Source organism: Leptosomus discolor, chromosome 6 (assembly GCF_034619465.1).
Source record: "Leptosomus discolor isolate bLepDis1 chromosome 6, bLepDis1.hap2, whole genome shotgun sequence".
Classification (NCBI taxonomy): Eukaryota; Metazoa; Chordata; class Aves; order Leptosomiformes; family Leptosomidae; genus Leptosomus; species Leptosomus discolor.
In genome coordinates, this window is record NC_141396.1 from 65,888,669 (window position 1) to 65,910,917 (window position 22,249).

The 22,249-nt window shown below is 46.7% G+C and overlaps 1 protein-coding gene across 2 annotated transcripts in view; it reads right to left on the minus strand.

The window, feature by feature from the left end:
• SNAP47 (synaptosome associated protein 47) overlaps positions 1-22,190 on the minus strand; it is a 31,282-nt gene extending 9,092 nt beyond the window's left edge. The window contains exons 1-4 of one of the 2 annotated variants that reach the window (XM_086466575.1): positions 22,161-22,190; positions 12,976-13,531; positions 7,023-7,507; positions 2,899-3,029 (exon numbers count right to left, since the gene is read on the minus strand). In XM_086466575.1, coding sequence (XP_086322701.1) covers positions 2,899-3,029; positions 7,023-7,507; positions 12,976-13,472 — 1,113 coding nt within the window. In that variant the 5' untranslated portion in view covers positions 13,473-13,531; positions 22,161-22,190. Of the gene's footprint in view, positions 1-2,898; positions 3,030-4,813; positions 4,838-7,022; positions 7,508-12,975; positions 13,532-22,160 lie in introns of those variants that run through there. The other variant, XM_086466574.1, reaches the window with a different exon arrangement.
• Between the last annotated feature and the right edge of the window lie 59 nt (positions 22,191-22,249).

Sequence of the window (22,249 nt, forward strand, 5' to 3'; positions counted from 1 at the left end):
AAGAATAAAAGATCATAACCCTCAAGAGGGGAAACTGCTCAGAGAAACGCTGCGGTCATCGACATAAGGACCTCAGATACCTTTAATCCGTTCGTGGAAGCCTGATGCCGCAAGTATCGCTGTCTTCAATGCACGTGAGTGCTTTGCACTCGTAACTTTTCCCCCATTCACTCTCCAAACGCTTTGCTAATGTGATGAACCATCATCCTGCTCCTTCCCCCCGTGGGAGCTGAACTGAAGCAGGGCCAAGAAGCTCACTGGGAGCACCTGCATGCTGCTGCAGGCCAAAACAACTATGAGACTATACGTACTGCTCAGGGATGAGATGTTTGGAGAAAAAAAAAATAAAGGACAAAGCAGCAGGCTCCACCTCAGCAAGGAGCACCCTACAGCCGAGCTCGTCACTGTCTGCCTAAGGTCACAGAGCTGGAAGTGAGACACAGCGCCTGGTTCCCTGCCCTGCTTTCTGTTTATGGACTTAACCTGCTTCTCAACTATAAAATGACTGAATGCAGCAAATATTACAACCTCAGATAAAGCCTTGACACACCTTAGGTAAGCACTGAAGGTCCTGCTCAGATGTAGTTTCAACTTCACCTCAGGGCTTCCAGGGGTTCAGTACCCAAAAGGTTTCGTACGGCTTTTACCACGCCGCTGCCCTCAAACCCCATTAACACACCCCCAACTCCCACAGCGCTCTCACTGGTAGGAACTCCCCCTTCAATCATGCTTTTCCTTCACTTCCACGTCTCTACGCTCCCCCTCTAAACCTCACCACGTTCCCTTCTCACAGAACCAGAAGACCCCGAGCTGTTTCACTCCGCTTTGCGCTTTAGAGCGACGAGAAAAAGCAAAAGCAGCGCTTGGACAACCCCTGGGAGCAGCTGGAGGGACAGCAGTCTGCACCAGCTGAGAGGCTTCATTCCCAGTTCACAGGACTTGTTGGGAGATGCCAACTCCCAAACCGGCTCCTCCAGTCACAGCCAACTGCTTCGATAGTATCGAGCACCAAAGGTTGGTGTTCAACTGCCAGGAACTGGCCCTGGGGATGCAATTCCTAGAGAGTCCTTTTTTTTTGCGAGGTGGAGCAAAATGTGTCTTCAAGAGGTGGTCCATGACCACCAACTCTTCAGACACACCCTATTTAGCTTTTTTGGGGTTTGGCTGCAAGTCAGAGTTTCGGTGCTGAAAAGCTGACCTTTAAGGAAGGAACAACGAGCCCTTCTGAACACACAACAGCTGGACAAAGCGTGTTCACGCATGACTAACAGGTTGCTGCTACCTGCACAACCACCATTGAGAAATGCCCTCCCTTAAAACATTCCAAAAGCTCAACGCTGCTTCAGAAAATGCTTGGGTTTTGATAAAATGAGACATCGTGGAGATAAGCTCTTTAAAAGGTGAGAAGAAGCGAGAATGATTAAATGAATAGTCCATTTTGGTTCTGAAAAAGCCCAAATAAGATATTTCAGTCGAAAGATCTTGATTATATGTTGGTTACAGAATCAAGTTTTGGTATTTATGCAGTGACTCCTAGTAAGGAAAAGGAGTTTTATAGGAATTACAGCATATACCTTCAAATTATTAATGGCTGGAATGATGATTCAAGAGGCCTGACTCTCAGGGAAGAGGTGCTCAGCAATTATTGTGAAAAAAAAACAGCCCAATTCATGGCGTTCAGACCTTCTCCCTGCAACCTCACCCCAAACCATTAGCTGGCTTAAAACCTCTTAGCTTGGTGAGCATAAATAAATAACAGAATTGTCTGTTGAGCTCTAGTTCATCTCAAAAGTGTTTTGTTTTGTTTTAAATAACATTGACCACTTCACACTGTCTCTAGTCCTCCATCCAGCACAGAGAATTTCAGAAAGTTCTGAAACGAACCTTCTTCAAAGGCTAAACTCTCACTTACCCAATTGTCTTTTGGTTAATCTTAACAAATAGATTTTTTTTCCCCCCCAAGAAGTTTTCATGTTTAGCCACTCAAGTCACTACCCACGTGCTTTGCGACTCTCAAACGCACTCAGGCTTGGCTCAGAGGCAACAGAACTCGCCAAGACTTCACGTGACGGTATCACCAAGCTACAGGTGGAATACCAAAAAGAATGTGATGCTTGAGGGGAAAAAAAATAAAATAAATAAAGTTTCATCTTCAACCACACCCCCTGATGCGGCTGTGATCATCACCAGTAAACCTATTTTAACAGAAAAACCACTAAAACCATACTCCTTTGTGGGTTTTTTTGTTAGTCCACTGTTCCAGATCAACCACATACTACAAAGAGGGATTCTTCACTAGAAGTTCTGGACATCAGCTATGAGAGAAATTCCTTGAAGAGCCATTTGGAGGAACAATATCAAACTGGATTACTTTAAATATTGTTTTTTTCTAGTAAAATCTCCAACCTGTTTGCCCTTTATTAATTTGCTGGGCTGCGTGCTTTTTTCCTAACGACAAGTTCTCTCCCCGTTTCTAAAGCGCTTTGTTCACCTTTGCGGATGTTTCTGAAACAGAACTGCGACTCCTTACCAAAAAGGATAAGATTGCATAGGGAAAACACAAAAAAGCTGAAAATTATTTAATCGTTAAGCTGCTTAATCTTCACCAAAAAAAAACAGGTTAACGTTAAGGATTTCCCTTGGGTTATAGTCTTATCACTTCATATATTTTGCTGATAATCCTTGTTTTGTTCAAAATAGTTAAAAACAAATATAAATATATAAATTTATATATTATATAAATGTATTTTAATCACAGGCTCGATCAACTAACATTTAAAATACACCCATTTAAATTTAGGTAGAGGAATATCTTGTTAAGGACAATGTTTCTGATGATGGAAACGTGTGTTATTAAGGAACATGAGGGAGGGAAACAAAAATTATCCCAACTTATACCTGTTTAAGCTCTTCTGCTTCTTCCTGAGAGACCTTCTCTTGCTTCTGCAGCTGAACCTGGTCGTTGTCCATCCCTTCTCTGCCTCCCACCGGAGAGCTGGGCTGCACCACTCCTCCCAGGAGTCCTGTGGCTGCAAGAGAGATTCCCACGGTCAGACTGCCACCTCCTGTACCCACGGGGAGGACTAGGGCTAGCATCAAACTGGGTTTGACCTCCGCTTTGCTCCACAGCAGTTTGTGAGGCAACAAGCGCACTCAGAGAGGCCTAACCTCACGCTGCCTGTTCAGCTCTGATCTTCTACAAAGGATTCGAGCTGGATTTTTGTCCGACACCCAACCTGGAGGTGACCAGGCTGCCGAGAGGTGACTTTAGTAAGTCAAAGGCAGCACTTGGAGAACAGATTCATTGGGGGCTGCGGGGATTCATCGGACCAGAGCGCCAAGCAGCAGCAGCACGCTCCCGACCCGCGAGGGTTCTCCACCCGCTGCCTCTTCTGGCTTTCATCTTTTTAATTAAAGAATTGAAAAGCGACGGATCAGGGAGACAGAGCCCAAGAGTCAAGAAAGAGAAGGGCAACACTGACGCTAACGGCCACCCCCAGCTAAGCAGCGGGGACGCAATCCCTCGTGTCACATGTCACCTGTCCTTTATTTAAAGCATCAGCTCTTATTGCGGTATCTGATACTACCCAGAAGGGTAGCAGGGACGTGCTGCAAGGAAAGGTTGTTATTTCTGATGCAGATGGGTGCTAAACACCCGAGACACACATCTTGGCTCCTCGAGGTGCTTCAAACGTCTCCGAAGCTTCTCCCTCTTAAAGAGGTACCGAGAAGGACGCGAACGCTGCTGCTGCTGCTGTGACCCGTGAGCACACGGCCTGCCCCCATCCCAGGGCAACAACAGCAGCTCTGATGCACATCGGGGCAGAAAGCCCAGCAGGGACCAGAGCTCACTGCCAGGTTGAAGAGCTGGTGCCCAGCTGGCCGGCCAACAGACGGGGTACACCCGACCGCTTCGGGGAGCGTTACTTCCCCGTGAAAAGGGAGACAAAAGCTAAACCAGAAGTACCAAACTCTAAATCCCTCTCAAGTAATTACTGCACACTCATAATCCCTGAAATTATTCGGTTATCAGCCTGAGAGTCACTGGACTCAGACACCGTCAAGATTGAAGACAAGCAAGTCATTCACTGTGCCAGGGTTCCCCCGTGTAAATGCTCCTTGTACACGGAGGGGCTAAGAACCAGGCACTGAAAAAACGCTGCTTATGGTAAATTAATGCTGTGGTCTCCCTCAGAGGACAAAGTGGGGAGGGAACGACAGACCCTCCTACGGCAGCAAATAGCCAGACGAGATTCTTTGTGTTTCTTATCAGCCAAGCCTCATCATATGCTAATTATTTCATTAAAGAAAGAAATCTACCCATTTTACTCCATTAATCTCGCTGAGGGCAAGAACAGGAAGGGGACATGACAAAAGCACACAAAGAGAACGGGATGAGGAAGGAGTTCTGGCATTTCCCAGCAATTTTCTAGTTTAAAAAAAAAAGAGAGAGAATCGACCAGAAAGGCAGAAACATTTGAAAAGCGATTTTGTTCCATCCGTGTTACACCCGGTTGGACTGTGAGACTCGCTGCCATCACGCTGAGGATGAGAAGGTACCAAACCTCTGAATAAAGTGCTGGGAACTCATCATAATGAGAACACTTGGGCACAGGGGTTAGCAGGAAAAATTCAGCAGCTGGGATAAAAAGGGATAAAAAAAACCCTGTTGAGTGCCAGTCTTCAGCTACAGGACAGAGAGCCCAGCCCTAGGTTGTCATACTGCAGCCTCACTGTAGGATTTCTTGTGCTTTTTAATCCTGATAACCCTGTTATCAGCCATTATCGAGGACATTATTGGCGAGGAAAGCACTGGCTTGATCCAGCACAGAAGAACCTCTGTCACAAAACAAACCTCACTGCTCTGTCCTGAGCATTTAAACACCCGCGCGACTCGGCCCAAAAAAATACAGTCAGAAACGACAGGCAAAGCAGCTAAAAATACTTTCAGATAATCTGGTGCGTCTAAAACTCTTCACAAATTCCTCTTCTAGGTGGAACCAAGCCAAAAGTCTTAGGAAAGAGGAGGGGTTTTCTGTATTGACTTACACAAATCTGCAATATGCAGCTTGAAGGCAGGACTAGCCCAAACAGACAGGACCCAGATGGGACTAGGATAGTTGTGGAAATGTTCACATCTGAGCTGCACCACTGAGGGCAAAGAACGCTACAAGCCAGTTCACCCAGACAGAGGTAGCTCTGCTGCAAGGGTAGTTCTCCTCTAAGTCTCTGAATCAACATTCACTATCTGAAAATACACACCATATATTTTAGGTGCACGCAGAGGCAGGCATGCACAGCACAGACTTTTCCCCCCCCCTTGCTTTTAGAGGGCAAAAAATAAAAATTAAAAAAAAAAATCAGTATTTCCACCCTGTGAGCAGCCATGGAAAAAACCCGAGTGGTTAAACCACAGTCCGTGAGTGCCACCTTGCGACAGGACCCAGGCGGCGACAGACTCCGGGGAAGGAACAAACAAGGGGTTTTTTGGTGGAGCTGGAGAAGTCAGGATTTCCATAACCTCCAGTTTTCTTTACTGACATTTCCAAATTAAACAGTCCCAATGCAGGTGGGGGTAGGAGAGCAATATCCTTGACTCACTGACTCAGATGCAAACAGAGCAGAGCAGTGGGAAATTAAGCACACTAGGGCTGTATAACCAATTATTTTATGTAACCAGCCTTAAGACCATCAGGAACTGAACACCAATTTGCTGGAATAACTCAGTGCTTAAGAAACCAGCAGGTTGTTTTTCCTCTAAGTTGTTGTGCTGACATTTTAGTGCCAGATGCCCAAGACTTACTTCCTTAAAAATTAACAAGCTTTTCCAAGCTATGGCCCTTGACGACTCGTCAACAAGAGGACATGATCCTCCCTGCTGAAGTCCAGTTTTAGCTTGGTGCACAGAAATAGGTTCCTCTATTGTTTGCTCGTATCATTTTTCTACTTCTTTTTAATATACTGGCAATAAATCCATCCACCGATTTGCTCTTTTCTCACTAACAATTAGGAAAAAAAAAAAAAGAGGACTCAGGCATGTTGACAGAAGTAAATTCCTAACAGACAAAAACTCACCAGCTCTCCAAACGAATCCAGGGTTGGACTACAAAAACCAAACAAAAATCATCCCCCCCTCCCTCCTCCCTGGAATTTTAGAAGAAGGAACAGCAGTAAGGAATGTCATTCTTATTGTTGTGAATGGGTTTCAGTCTGCGCTGTGTTTTCTTAAAATGATTAAACTATGCATTCCCCTAAGCTGAGACCTAAAATCTCCTAAATCCAAACACTTGAACTTCTCAAATAACAAAATTGTATTTTTTAGGATATGAAAACGAACATCATGTTTATCCCATATGTTATTTAAAAACTTGCTGGACTGGAAATTTGTTTTGAACTTTCTACAATTAACTGAACCACAGGTTTAATATAAATATGCTCCCAGCTACGAACTGCTAAAGGAAAAACAATGACAGAGGACTCTGAAGCACGCAGTCAGGAGGGAAGAATGGATTTCTAATGATGCTTCCCCACAGAGCGGCACAACATTGAATGGGTGAGCACTAGAAAAAAGAATGACACTGTAGTGAAAACACAGCCACTGCAACTCCAATTAAGCTAATCCCTTCAGAAAGTGGGGTGGAGTTAGTGACAACACCAGCTCAGAGCACAACGCTAAAGAGGGCTCGACATGTTCCAGCTGTCAGGCTCCTGAGGGACACTCAGCTTCAGCATCTACAGCCCCAGGTTTTGCTGATGCAGTTGGGAGAAAGGAAATTCGACTTGACTAAAACAGGGCCACGTAATTCTGTCATCTCTACCCTCTCCCTCTTGCCAAGAGGGTCTCAAGTCCCCCAGCAGTTATTTCTTGCATTTTATCAGTGTGGTCTCATCGTTGGGGCAGGGGGAAGAGGATTTAATTATGATAATAAATATTATTACACTATGCCGAGTTCGAAAACCGCTTGGAAACGTCCGGTGCGAGCGTTACTGCTTACAGATGGAGCGCTTTGTCCGTCACATACCTGCTTGCCAAATGGAGGTCCCCAAATCTACTTGAGGAGACTTCCTGGCACCCACAAATCCTAGGGCATCTTCTAAAAACTGTATCTTCTTGCTAAACTGCATCTCCAAGATGGGGATTGCTTCTGGCATCTTTGCTGACAAGAGCCGGTACGAGGTGTCGGGCTTCCCAATAAATCTCTGACGGACACTGATTTCATAGGGCGTGTGAACTCTGATATCATCTACCTCCTTGGATTCAAACCGGTGAATGACCTGAGAATTGCAGTCACTGATTTCCAGGCCAGAAGCAAAGAGCGTGAGTTTTCCTGGCTTGACATTTGAGTCTGTTCTGTGGGTGATAATAACTGGAATTCTAATTATGATTCCTTCCTGGTTCTTCGAATCGGAAACTGTGGCGGTTTCCTTTGGCTTGCTTTCCAACGGCGCTTTCCAGAGCTTGCTGCTAAACGGCCACCAAGAAGGAGATTCGAGCTCAGTCAACAACCTAGCGGAGAAAAGAGAGTGTTAGGAGAGTGAAAGCCAGCAGGAGGGTCGCGCTACCCCACCAGTTCAAAGCAAATTACCGCAGACACAGAGATTTCTTAAGACTGAATCCAGCCCTCTGGTAGTTCGCTCCTCAAAGCTATTCACAGCTTACCAGGATCCATCCGTTTTCAAAAAGCAGCTTTTCTTCATTTGCTAACACCTTGGAAAGTGGTCCCAGAATCTCGCTGTTCTGATGTGAGAAATCCAACTTCCAACTGGATTTATTCAGGCCAATTTACACCCATCCGTTCTCCAGCTCACACTGCCTTTTACCTCAATGTTTCCACACTTGGCCATCGCCACCACTGCCTTTTTCTACTCCTTTATACCTCAGCCCCGCAGTCCGACGACACCTTTTGCTTTGCCCCGACTCCCAAATTCTCATTGCCAGACCAAACACTAAGAGCCCAAGGCTGAGGCTGAACAGCCCAGTCGAGAGTGCCCACTGGCATCCAGCATCTGCCTCACCGTCAGGGTGGGCGTAGTTCCTGAAGGAGACGGGCCTCCTTGCTGTCAAACTGGTGTCTTAGCTTAAAGGTAACAGGAACCTACTTTACGGAGGAATCAAGCAACTGCTCCGCTGAACACCCAGAAATAACACGGGGAGCCAAGCCCCCTCTTTCTACGAAGCTGCACCCAAGCAGGCACACACGTTTCTCAGCTGCAGGCATGAAAGATGTAACACGCTGTCAGGAAGAACCAACGACATGGAGGACACGATCCTTCTGTTGTATTTTCCATCAGCATAGCCCGTTGCCCTTTGCTGGGGTCCTATCCCAAGAAAGGATCATGATCACAGAGCATTTTGGGTCTAAGCCTCCCCGGTACTCTTTCCATCAAAAATAGGGGAAAGAGAGGAAAGGTGGGTGGTTTTGGTTTGATTTTCCATGTCCTGTGCTGCCTATCGGTTAGCATCGCCCTCCAGGTCCAGTCAGGAGGCAGAGCCACAGTCAACACCTACGACACCCCGTTTCTCCCACTCTCTTCTCATCCCCTGCCCGTCACCCAAACCCATCCTGTGAGCAGAGGATGCTGTATGTCAGGATGCCTCAGCTTCAGTGGCTGGAAAGAAATTTTGGGGCCAATTACATCACCCCACACAGTCAACAGTAACCCCGTAGGGATATGGAGTCACCTCCCTCCCACGGTGCAACCAGCCACCTCCTGTCTCACCCACCAGTAGCCTCCAGTACCCACCTCGCATCGGAGCTGAAATGGCTCACCTCCAGCTACAGGCAGGCAGAAGAAGAGGCAAATCAAGCCACTGGGATGCACCCACTGCTCAAACCACCCTACCCAGTCCCCACTGGAGAACAGCGGTGAGCTGGCTGGGAGCAACCCACAGACCAAACCAGTCCGCAGGCAACCAGCCTCATCAGGATGATCCAAACGGAGGTTTCTCAGCCCACCCGTCAGTCACTGAGCAGCAAAGCCACCTCTGGAGGCACAAACGGATTCTCAATTAACTAAAGGAAGGTTAAGGGGTTATGTTTAAACCAACAACAAAAAAAAACCTCTCAGGAAGTTCAATCCAGATCAAAATTGTGTGTCCCCACACTCCACAAATATCCCTAAGGACCATCCAGGGACTAGGCATGTGCCACTCGCATGCCAGTTGTAGTAGACGTTTCTAATGAAGCCAGACCACAATAAAATCTTTACTGAAACACTGTTTACTGACTTAAATCCCAGAGATGCAAGCCTTATCAGACCAAAATACAAAGTGCTACTTCTTCATTGCTGTTTTGGAGAGCCAGCTTGATTTAATTTGCTTTTAAGTCGACTCTAGGAAGGTACTGCCTGATAAAATACGCACCACAGCAGCTGCTCTCAAGATACTTTTTTGTAATGATTTGTTTTCCGTGAGAGAATCAGTGTGTCCAGAGAAGACTTTGCAAATTTAAAATCCTGTTTAATTTGGCTGCAGACACCGTCTAATCTGAAAGGGGAAGCTCCAACTGAACACGCTTTGTTTACCAGCCATCAAAGTTCTGCACCAGCTTCAAAACTTCATCTGCTGGAAGAGCAGAAAAATAATATTGGGAGTCAACCATTGACTTCATGGATAGCAGAGGCAGAATGAATTGTTCCAAGAATCTACTCCCAGCTGAAGCATGAACATCAGATCTTTATGCAGACAGCACGCCACATGAGTAATGGGTCTGGAGCTCTCTGCTGCCCTCTGAAAATGCTGTGAAGCTTCTTAAAAAAGGGGGGGGGGGGGGGGGGGGGGATGGGACACCAGAGCATAGGAGATGTAACAAAGTCCTACAATAACAGAATTTGGAATGGCACAGTATCATAGATTTAGGGCTGAAGCCTGAAACGATGAGGTTCAACTGAAGTTCAGCACAGAGAATGACTGCAAAGGCCCCGGGCTCTGCTAGCAGACATCATCTCCCAAATTACAAGCCGTGCTCTAACCTTGCCTCCTGTCACTACGCAGAAACAAACGACCTGACGCCGCCTCTACAGAACGCAAAGCGCCTTTTCTGTCCTCTTGCTGTATGAAAAGGTCACAACAAGGCACCTCAGGGCAACGGCAGCCGATGGCTGTGTCCTAACCCATGCAAAGTCACCGAATTCCTACCACGACGCGGGTTTGCTTCATCACATGCGCCACGACAAAAGCACGTGTGTTCCCTTCCTGAAAAGCAGCTGCGATGTGACAAGTCTAAGCCTCCGCTGACATTGTGCTAACTCATTCTGGATAGCTTTGAGCCTTAATTTTTATCCCTTTATCCCTCTGTCCATCCCCTCCCCTCTTTCTCCAGGGACTGACATCCTGGCTGTGGGATGTGTGATTTACAGTCCAGATTTTCCTGCTGCACAGCCCTAACAAAGGCTCCAGCCAACTTCCCTGGCCTTCCACGGAGGAGTCACCCCTCTGTATCAACAAACTAGATGGCCGGTCCTTATACACAAACGAAAATTTGCAAGCAGAGGACCTTGTCCTCTAACAGCAATATATTAAAAAGGAACCAGCCAATCTGGCTTTCTGTTTATTTTTGGTCTTTGAACATCTGCTAGCACGTCAGACTCGGCTCTGCTTATCTGCACCCAGGTCCGCTGAAAACAGCTGTATACACCCAGGCACACACAAGGACCGAATTAATAATCCAAAAGAGCCCACACATACAGGCAAGATAAAGTTAATCAAAGTTTTAAACATACGGAAGTAGATAACGGGGCCTGGTTTCTTTTATGAAAGATACCACCACCAAACTGGTGTTGCTCACGTCACCTTGACCTAGCGGACACAAAAGTTTGTTGCCAAAGTTTCCTCCTGCACAAAATCGGCTGCACAGGCAAAATAGTCCTGCAGGACATGATCCATGCAGCTACTTCTCATCAAGTTTCTAAAGAAAGCAAGAATCTAAAGGCCTTAATAGACATTAGCATATTTACCTGTGTTAATAGTCTGAATTTTTTATTTTTATATATATATATATATATATATAACAATTAAGTGAGCTTCTATCACAGTCTTCCCCACCTTCTACATTGGTCAGGGACACGAAGAAAGATGCCATCAGCTTAAGAGAAGACTTTGGGTGGGGTGGGGAGGGAAGCAGCTTTATGAGAAAACACCCACAGACACCCACAAACCATGCTAGAAAGCTGTTAGAACTCCTCAAAAAGCACACTGCAATTAAAACAGAGTTTTGTTAATGGCTTCTGGGCTGCATTTTAGCCTCGAAACAAGCTGGCCAAACTCTTCACACTGTAGATAAAATGGAGTCTCAGCTAACATTTGGTCAATGCCTTCCCTTATTTTTCCATTTTTAAATCAAAGCATCTAGCTCTTCACATTCATGAGGACAAACAATACCTCCCAGTGCATCTTAACCCAAAACAAAACTCTCTTCCAAAAACAATGAGCAGGTATTTATTTTTCTACTCATTGTTTATTGCTACAGAACTTTAAAAGCTATTGCTGAAGCTTTCAGTTATCTTGGCTCTTCATTAAAGGGTATGGAGAATATCACCAGAATCACTGTGAAATCAACACTTTCTTTTAGACATGATATCCGTCTGAAAACAGATGCTGCTTCCAAAAATAACTAGTTTGAACTTTATTGCGTTTGTTTCTTCATGCAGGTGTCAGAGCCTCTACGAAGACACTCAGAGCTATGTATCTTCAAACATTACAATATTACTCGTAACCTCACCGTCTGTTTTGGACTGCTATCAAATCCAGCCTGCAGCATACAGAATGGCAGAGAACAACCCACTTTGAATGCTGATCATTAAATAGCAAAGTCGTCATGCTCTGATCAAGACACAGACTATTTAGTATTCACATTGAGTCCTGCAACAGCTGGAGTTAAGCAACATCTCAAATGTGCTTCAAATCTCTTATTTCAGACGTCTACAGGCAGCACTTGGTGGCCATTTCTTTTTTTAATACACTGGCTTAAGTGCCTGATGGAGATTACCTCAAATAGCCTAGGACTGGCTCTCCAGTTCTTGCACCACCCCACTCTGCAGACAAAGCTCAGCAGTTCAGTGTTGCTCAACACCGTCCATTTTGACCTCAAAATGTATTTATTCCAGCCAGACTTAAAGGCAGGGAGTATTCCAGGTAAGGTGAACAGCAGTGCAGTTTTACAGCACAGATAAGGGAGCGCTGTTTCTGCAGCCATTGGCCTGACGACATCCGCACCACAGACCCAAGCCCCACTGCTGTGTGTAGCTGGGAGTAGGAAGGAAAAGGCAAAGATAAAGCCCTCAACTGCACACACTTTGTATGCAAAAAGCAGCACAGAATAAGGTGTACGATCTACTTGAACTAAAGATTAATTGGCAGCTGCCTCCTGATAACTCTAGGAAACTGTCTCCACGCCAGCAGCCCACCTGCCATATTGCAAATGTCCTTTGAAAAGCAGAACTGTGGTTGTGTTTGGTGTGGAACAGCAAAACAGGCTGGTCCAGGACTGGCAAAATTAACCAAACCCAACTGCCAGTGCTCTTCCTTTACACATATTCTATGACATCTAATAAAAATGTCAATGCCATACCTTGTCCTTCAGTGGGGATACTAATTTGCATCTCTTTCCCCCAACTAGTTGCCAATTCTCTCAACACTTACAGGTGGTTACTATTTTGGAGATGTCTACCATTTCTGTCAGTTGTAGCCGAAACTTGCAAGGGCTTGAAAAGTCATTTGAAGGACAGAGGACAGGCGTACATATAGAAGCAACTTCACCAGGGTGAAAAAGGTCACACAGGAGGGAGGACAGAAATGCAGAAACATCTTACAACAAGAACTAGATCCACAGAAGACCATCACGGGCTTAAACTTGCAGTGCAAGTCACCAGTTCAGTTTCCAAAACGTCCTCTGTGGATCTGCCCCACAAATTTCAGGCCTAAACAACACAATCCCACAACCAGCGCTTAGCTCAGAGGATGCCACAGTACCGTACCTGTCTGCTACATCCATATCCCCTTCGATCTTGTTGAGTCCTCTCATGATGTTATCAAACTGCTCGCCCTGGTAATGCAGCACTTTGGCCGTGTCCTCCAGTCGTTTCTGCGATCCAGTCAATAAACCGGTCAGTTCTTTTCCCTTTGTTGACTCCAAAGCTGCTGCTTCTGCCCCTGCACCTTGGCTTGACAGCAACTGCTCCCTCCAGAAGTGCTCGAGGATGTTGAACACCACATTTCGGTTGGGTTGCAGAGAACTGAACCAATGCTTGGTGTTCCTCTCCAAGATGGTAAGGGAGCTGAAGATTAAATTTGAAGATTCCTTCTTGATTTCACTGACACTAGAAAGGTGGAAGTTGACCAAAAGCTCCCCAGTCTTGTCAGCTGTAAATTTGATGGCAACAGGAGTCAGTGAGAGTCTGCCAGAGACCCATTGTTTGCTGGTGTCCAAGTAGTAAGAACAAGGCCAGCTATGGATACGTATGTCTTCGTTCATCAGCTTGCCGTTCAGATCCTCTTCTTCAAGAGCAACGCTCTCAAAGCCAGAAGGAGAAACTAGAATAAAAGAGAGAGGGAAAACAAGCAAGAATCCTTAGCAACATATAAAAGCTGAGGTTAAAACACACTCATAAGTAATTAACCCCATCCACAGCAGGCTTCCAGTACTTTCACTACAACCTTTCAGGCGCACACCCAAGACAGATTTGGAAATAGCTGTGGATGGGTTACCAACTCCGGTAACCATTTCTAACCGAAATTCCTTCAGAAAGGCCCACCCCTTTCGAACAGGACTGTCAATATCATTGCCCACTCCGTAACAGCACTGCTTCCCCTTCTTGTAAGGTTCTCATCATGGTTTACACCACCAGGAACCAAATGACTATTGCATTAATGCCCTGGATATTTAATTTGGACAGGGGAGGTGCTTTATGATTAGTCTGTATGTTCACATGCACATGTTCCTATCTTTAGGGGAACAGAATCATGGAAAACTTTTACTAACTTTTCTGAGTGTTTCACACAGCCCTTTTCACTGGAAAGTGTAAAAATTCTTCCATTCTCCACCTCAACTTCAGAAACAGCTTCCCATAGACCAACAGGTACTGAAGAAAATCCAGAATATACCAAAATGCAAGCTCATCAGTATGTATCTACAACCATCACAATAAATAACTGGTCCTTCCACTACGATATCTTAACACCCAGGTATGTTAAGAACACATCCAGAACATTCATCCAATGCATTCCAACAGTGCAGGTGAAACCAAAAATCACCACTGACCAGAACTCATCATCACTCACGAGCAGAAACACCCAGAACTCATCATCACTCACAAGCAGAAACACCCAGCCACAAATGGATAAATGTTCTTCAGAAATTGTCACTACCTCAGATCATCGCTCTTGGTCTCAGGAGAGACTTGCAAAAATACCTACTTTACAAAACTGAAGCGGATACTGGAACTTCTGGTTGAACACCACAGCCAAAACAAAGCCCCCAAATCCATAGTATTTGGTTTGTGAAACACTTGTTGTTGCCCAGCTATTATCAAAGATGTTTGGGAAGAACCGAAAACAACTTAGCAGCGCTGCTGGGAAAACCTCGAGGGACCCAAGTGGAAGTTAAGACGACAAAGACGCCCCAGTGATCCCGGCAGAGGTGCTGCTGGCCTGGCAGGCAGAGCCACTGCTGGCCTGGCAGGCAGAGCCACTGCTGGCCTGGCAGGCAGAGCCACTCCGCCCACACGGCGGCAGAACCAGCAAGGGCTTAGGAGAGCCAGCAGAACGGACTCTGTTCACTCAGCTTGAAGGGACACAACGTCCAGGGCAATGGCTCATCACACCTCTGTGACAGGCCACGGGAGCCTGTGATGCTATTTGATGGCAGAACATTCATCTCCTAAGACTTGCTCACCGGTATCTACAATCCTAGCAAGAGAACGAAGAATGTCGCACGCCTCAGGCCTAGCTTGCTTACACAACCATAATCTCGAATTTGTAACAGTAAATTAAATGAAACCTATCTGGAGCAGCATCTCTCCACACTTCCAAAGAGTCTCCTTGCAGCCACGAGTCAGATTGTTTCCTGTAACACCTCCTTCCCAACGCCACAGCCCTCAACACGAGCACTGAAGGCCAATTACGTGCCACGACTACTCTGTGAACGCCCACCACGTAATGGTGATTTAATTACTCACATCTTCATTATGTTCTCAAAGCCTCTGATGCATCATAGCCCAATTTACAGCTCCGTGCCACAACATCCTCTCAAGGTGTTCTGCTACTCGCGTGGCACAATGAATGAAAAGTTCGATCTCCACCACGAAACGCCCAGTCGGGCTGGCGCTGACACCGGTTACACCTTTTGACTTCAGTACGACCTGTTCCCCTTAAGGAAATGTCTAGGAAACCTAATGCAAATTCAAAAAAAGCAGCTAGTAGTCCTTTTTCAGGTAGCACTGGTGTGAATTCCTGTAGCACACACTGAAGATCCAGTGCTTTCAGGCTGCTGCATCATTAATATCCCTTAAACAGAGTGCTCTGAGTCCAGTTCCAATGATGTCTCCCATTAAATATATTCAAAACTTCAGTATTAATGAGATAAGGACTACTCACAGTATGCTGTATTCCACAAAAATCTTTACTGTGGTTTTCATACCTTATTTCCATGGCATTATGAATTGCAGTGATGCAAATTGGGGGGAAAAAAAACAAAAACAAAAACAAAAACAACCTAAGTTTACAAAGCAGCTGGAGTTTAGAGTGAAAATCCTCCATCTGTTTTGGCCTAACAAAAGCACAGTCCTAGAGAGACAACTTCACGCTGTACTACAGGCCACAGAGAGGGAGGAAAAAGCCCACAAAAATCTGATTTAAGTGAGTAGGTATAGCCAACAATGACAAGTTGTAGGAAATAATTATTTTTTCTTAATCATTTGCTATATAATTTCACAATCTGGAGAAAAAGCCAAAAGCTCTGGCCTCAATTCTTCCATCTAGAAAGAGAAGGTAGTTCCTTTAACACAGCAAGGTTAGATCAAACAGATGATGTTTTTTCCCCAGCCTGACTGCGCTTTGTGAATAGCCAGTTGCTGTAATTTCTATTTAAAGGTTATTTTCTTTCTGTCATCCTCAAAGAAACAGGGAAAAGAAAAATACTCAGTCCAATGTGACTGCAAAGAACCCAGCATCAGCAGTGGGATTACAGACAGCCATAAGAACAGGGGCTTTCACAGGGTACTTTAAGTGGAAAACATTTCTAATACGGATGCAGTTAGGTGCTAGTAAGGGTACGCTTTTTGTTACTATAACTGACACCAGGGCAGTTTAAACCACAACATAAGTTACATTAATGGCCAAATGAATGACAGTTGAAACCAAATCTGGTTATAGCTTTATTCATGAGGATTCACAAATTACAAATCCAAAGGGAGTGGAACTGTTCGACACTGCCTAGACGCGAAGTAAACGCAACAGCGAACAGACGATAAACAAAAATAAACACCCTCTATTACACCCTCAAAGCTCCTCCCAGCCTAAACATACTGCAGAGGCTGTATTGAAATTTACTGAAAGACTCCCATCAGACCCAGGGAAAAAAGAAACAAATTAAAATGAATCAGCAGCCTCTCAACTTGTCAAAACAGAGCGTCACACGCAGGAAAGGAGATCCCAGCCCATACAGACAAGCTGCCGTCCCCTTCTCCCACCCTGGGCCAGCGTTTGCTACTTACACCAGTTTCTGAAAACCTCAGAGAGATCAGCAGGCTGCTCACAACAAGCTGTTGCCCTGAGATGTTATTTTATAAATAATGATGAAATCCAGACACCGAAAGCCTCGCAGAAGATCACGAGGGAAACCTGGAACCAAGTACAGGTTTCTCAACACTCGCTGCTGGGACAGGCACCACAAAACACAATTATTGCCTGAAAAACAACTCCCAGACCTCGTAAACAGCAACAGCCACCTTCAACCAGGCACAGCCATACTAGGGAGGCAAGGAGAAACTCTAAAGAAACAAATGACTCTTGAAGTTTTGTAAAATCTCAGCCTAGAGCCCATTTTCCCACACTAAGACTTCCACAATCGGCACAACCACCACCAGCTCCCCATCAAGACAGCAGTTTTCTCTCAAGCCCGCTCTCTACCATTAAGGCTGTGAAAATATCAATGTCTGAGGCAGCCTCACAATATGCCATTAAAAAAAAAATAATAATAATCTTCCTAAACCGTATCTCAAGCTCCTTACCTCTCTCTGTAGACGTAGAATTCTCAGGCAGCCTTCTGGGGGCTGCTGCCTTTATAGAACTGTCCATCCGTAGGTAGATTTTTTTTTTCCCCCCGCCTGAGTATTTCTTTCTCTTCAAAGTCCAAAAGAGCAGGTTAAAAAAAAAAGGTGAAGCTAAAGCAAAAATCCTACTGTGCCCGTTACCAAAAGGAAAAAAATATATAAATAATGGATATTCAACCCTGGATCTGAGAGTTAAACAAGTCCTCTCAGTCCAGAAGAAAGGCAGCTGTCACTTGACCTGGGTATATATCCGTGTACATGCCCTGGGTCTTGTGACTTTTGACTCACCTGAGAGCTTAAAGGCTTTTGCCTGACAGTCACCTCCTTTCTGTGCCCGAGGCCAGAATTTCCAAGCAAAAACCTATTTGGTAATTAAATCCATTCACTGTTCCAGCACATTTTTCCCCCATATAATGACGTTTTCATTAGCATCAGATCTGCACAACTTTGGGGTTGGTTTTTTTTCTTCTCTCTCGCTCACAGAGAAGAACTTTAAACCTTGCAGAAACACCAATGTCCGTAGGGATAACCAAGATTGGTGTCACTCAACAACGAAACCACTCAAAGGCACAGAACACGGCAACTATTTATGATTTCAAGAGCACGCCGTAACGTAACACAAGACTTCGAGATGTCAGATTAAAACACCTGTGAAATTTTACCAATGTTAAACAAATAAAAGAAGAAACAGTCACTGGAAAAAGGCACTAAATAAGTACTTCACCTACGACACTCGTACGTGGTATCGTGTAATTTTCTGATCAGCATTAACTTGTGATTATGGCTTCCGAGCTGCTAAAAAGAGCAGGTTTTCTGTATTTCTTCTGAAACTCTGTTCTCCTTGAGTCAATATTAAGGAAACTTCTTGGTCTCATCCACCAGCAGCACTTTGCCTTTTATAAAACACACCCTTTGTCTCGGCTTCCCGCTCAGCACCTCCGCGGAGGACACCTCATACTCGAGCTGTGCAACGCGTAGCAACGCTAAATACATCAGCTTCACCTCTGAGGTAAACAGTGAGCTCACCAAATAGCTCAGGTACTGCCCTTCAAAATGAAAAGGGTTTTTTTTCCCCCCCCGTATTTCCTCAAGTTTTGACCATCCCATCTCAGAAACACTGAGCTAGAGGCCTTCTGGCACCTACCCAGCTGGTTTACTACAAGGGACTATCACTCAAAATTCAGGATCTCTCTCCCTTCCTCCTCCCATCACGGTATTTTGACCCCCCCACCTGAAGTTCAGGATGATGTCACTTCCATTCTATTCCTCCTAAAACATGGCTAGAAGTTCCCTGTATAACAAGACACAGAATATTCATGGGTTTTGTAAAATACACTGAAAAAAGCCGCCCCTGCAATAAAACACACCAGTTCAGTATCCCCGCCCAGAAAAGAAAACAAACTAACCACAAAATCCCACAAGGAACCAAAAAATCCCCATCAACAGCTCTAAGTCCTTCAGACTACAATGGAAAGGACTGGGTTGGCAGAAAAACAAAATAATAAATCAATGGCTTTAAATTACGTGTCGATACAGTCAGGAGTAGGTTTATCAGCTTGAGAGGGTCACAGTCCTTAAGCCACTTCCCTGTACGCAGTGGAAGAGACATCGAAATGATTTCACAATAAATCCTTCCATTTTTTTTAAAGAAATATATGTTTGCCTACACTTTTGTCTACAGACCAGACGACACATGCAGCCTCTCCCCGTCTGTGCTCACCAACATCACCCACAGCCTGTAAATCACCTCTTTTGCTTCACAAACGCTGTCTTTTTGGCACATCAGCCCCCCCCGAACCGAGCTCAGTACCACACACAGCTACACACAGCAGCTCGGAGCAACAACTGGGATCAGCAGCAGAGAGCTGTGGATTATATTTCCGGCAGCGTCGTCACAACGTTGTAAAAATTCTTCAGCCAACACATAACTCGGTGGTTGCTTCTATAAAAAGGAGGTGACTCAGCTTCTCCTGGGAAGAGCTTGGAGATCATTCCATGCCATGTAAGCGTCACTAATGACCCCGGGCGCGAGGAGATGCTCTCTACACCGGGTGACGGTGCTGTCAGCTCACGAGCAGAACATCCTCCCTTCGCAACGGGGTTACCCCCGAGCCTCCTGTCCTGGTTTGGGCTAAATCAGAACTCATTCTGGTTTAGTGCTTTAACTTTTCAGTCAAGTCTCCTCTAACGGCACTTTCTGAACCAGCAGCACGGTTTTCCAGCCAGGGACTGCTCCAGCAGTGCCAACCCCTGATGTTTATAGTTGGTACCAAGGGATGGGATGCAGAGAGGCCCTGCCTGGGACTGGTTCTTGGAGCGACCAAGGTCACTGCTGAGTCTTGTACCCGTGTTGGGCTGCAGGAGGGAAAAGGGTCCCCAGCCCGAAAAAGGCCGCCCCTGCAGGGAGGAGCGAACCGGCCAGGGGACCCAAACCTGACCCACCGAGTGTTCCACCCCACGGACGGCACGGTCAGTGCAAAGCTGAGGGGTCCCCAGGGTCAAGCTCTCTTCTTCGGTGGCGACACCTGAGGAGGGCTCTGTCTGTCCTTCTGTCGTCCATCCCGACCCGTGCGTCCCTGAATCCAGGGCCTGAGTCCAGCTCCTGCATCCCGTCCCTGTCTGCTGCCCAGTCCAGCCTGGGACTGCCCCAGTGCCAGCCCTGCAGCGTGGTGGGGACGTGTCGTCATCAGGGTGCGGGGAGCTGGGATGGGTATTGGTGTTGTATCTATTTGTACATATTTCATTATTTCCTCATTCTTATTATTTTCTTTTCTTTTATTGTTATTGTTCCATTAAAGCTGGTTTAGTTTTCTTTTCCAAACCTCTCTCTTGGTAAAGTCTCTCTCTCCCTGGTTCTCTCTCCTTTTCCCTTTTTGGAGGGGAGAGGGGTTAACAGAGAGCGTCTGTCATTCGTTAGTGGCCGGCCCAGCCTCAACCCGTGACACCTGCAAAGCTTAATTCTTCTCATCTGCCTTCGGGAACCACCCACAGAACATTCCTGCAGACCTTCCTCGTGTGCTAGTGCTTGTTTCCTTTTTCTCCTCCTTCACAGCTGAAGCTTCCACAGGGTCATTCTCTTTGGTGGTTTATTCCCAAAGCTACCATCTGGCAAATGAGGAGTTTAACGCTCCTGTGAGCCCAACAACGCCCACAATAAACGCGTTGATAAGGCCCACCAAGCGACTCTCCCCTCTTTTTTAACTAAAGGCCTAAGACGCAGTTCCGCCAGGTTTCTAACTCTCAAGATTCTCCAAATGACGCCACAAAACACAAAGCACTCAGGGGCGACTCTCCAGGAGGTGCAGCAGGCAAAGACACAGAGAAGTTCAGCTCCTCCCGTCTCAAAACATCAACAGATGCCCCCTGAAGAACAGCTCTAGACTGAGGGGCTTCTCCATATCAACATGTTCCCACCTTTCTACGGAAAAAAACACCCTGATTTCACTCCATTTCTGATACAAAGCAACTTTATGGAAGACCAAAGTCCCACCAAACTCTCCCAAATACCCTTAAATATGGGACTGCCACAGGTCCCATCCTTTAACCCCCACCAGTCCCTACAGCACCCAGGTTAACCCCCACCAGCCTTCCTCTCAACCTTCACCCCGTCTCAACCTCTCCAACCCAAACCACAGACACATCTACACCTCCCAAACCTTGCTCCCCTGCCCCACCTCAGGGGTGAACCCTCCTCTGTCCATTCTTTCCTCCCACAACACACTCCCTTCTCCTTCCCCAATGCCACCCCTGAGACTCACCATCTATTTCCTTACCCCAAGACAGAACTCCCCCCTCCCAAAAAAACACCTCCACCCCTTTCTCTTCCTTTTCCCCAGTACAAAGACAGTCTCACTCCTCCTCACCCCGGACACAACACAGCAAACTGCTACACCAGACCTTTACCCAGTCCTTGTCCTTTTCCCAGTATCAGAAAAGACCCCATTCTTTTTCCTAGTAGGACTAGGGAAAGCCATAGGGCAGTCACCTAAAATCCTCTTCCATCCTTCACTGCTACACCAGGCGTAACCACAAACCTCATCTCCCTCTGCAACAGCTCCAAGGCAAACTGATCTCCAGAGGTCTCTGATCTCTTCTCCCCAGTATCCACTGACAGGACGTGGGGGAACTGCTCAAAGCTGCACCAGGGGAGGTTCAGACTGGACATTAGGAACCATTTCTTTACTCAGAGGGTGGTCCAACACTGGAACAGGCTTCCTAGAGAGGCGGTCGATGCCCCAAGCCTGTCAGCGTTGAAGAGGCATTTGGACAATACCTTTAATAGCATGTTTTAACCCGGTCAGCCCTGAAGGGGTCAGGCGGCTGGGCCAGGCGATTGCTGCAAGTCCCTGCCCACTGACAGAGCTTATCCCAGCCTCCACAAACCCCCACACCTTCCCCAAGGCCAGACCCACCTCCCCACGGCCATGCCTAACCTTTCCCTACCCATAAGCCAGATTCCTAAATCCCCGTGCCCGTAACTCCCCCACACAACCCGAGCCAAACCCCACATTCCTCCCCCTAGGCCACCCCCCAACCTCTCCATCTTCATCCTCCGCGCAGCCTTAGGCCAAACCACCCTTCCTCCCCCTAGGCCAACCCCCAACCTCTCCATCTTCATCCTCCTCTCAGCCTTAGGCCAAACCCCCCATTCCTCCCCCTAGGCCATCCCCCAACCTCTCCATCCTCCTCTCAGCTTTAGGCCAAACCACCCTTCCTCCCCCTAGGCCACCCCCCAACCTCTCCATCTTCATCCTCCTCGCAGCCTTAGGCCAAACCACCCTTCCTCCACCCCCACCCGGGCACTACCAACCTCCATCATCCTCCGAACCTCGGCTGGACACCCCCCCCCCCCTCAGCGCGACCCCATCGCTCCGGCCCGGCCCCTCACCCACCTCCCTCAGCGCAGCGCAGCCCGTCGCCGACCCCCGCATCGACGCTCTGCGCTTGCGCCCGCCGCCCGCTGCTATTGGCTGAGCCGCCG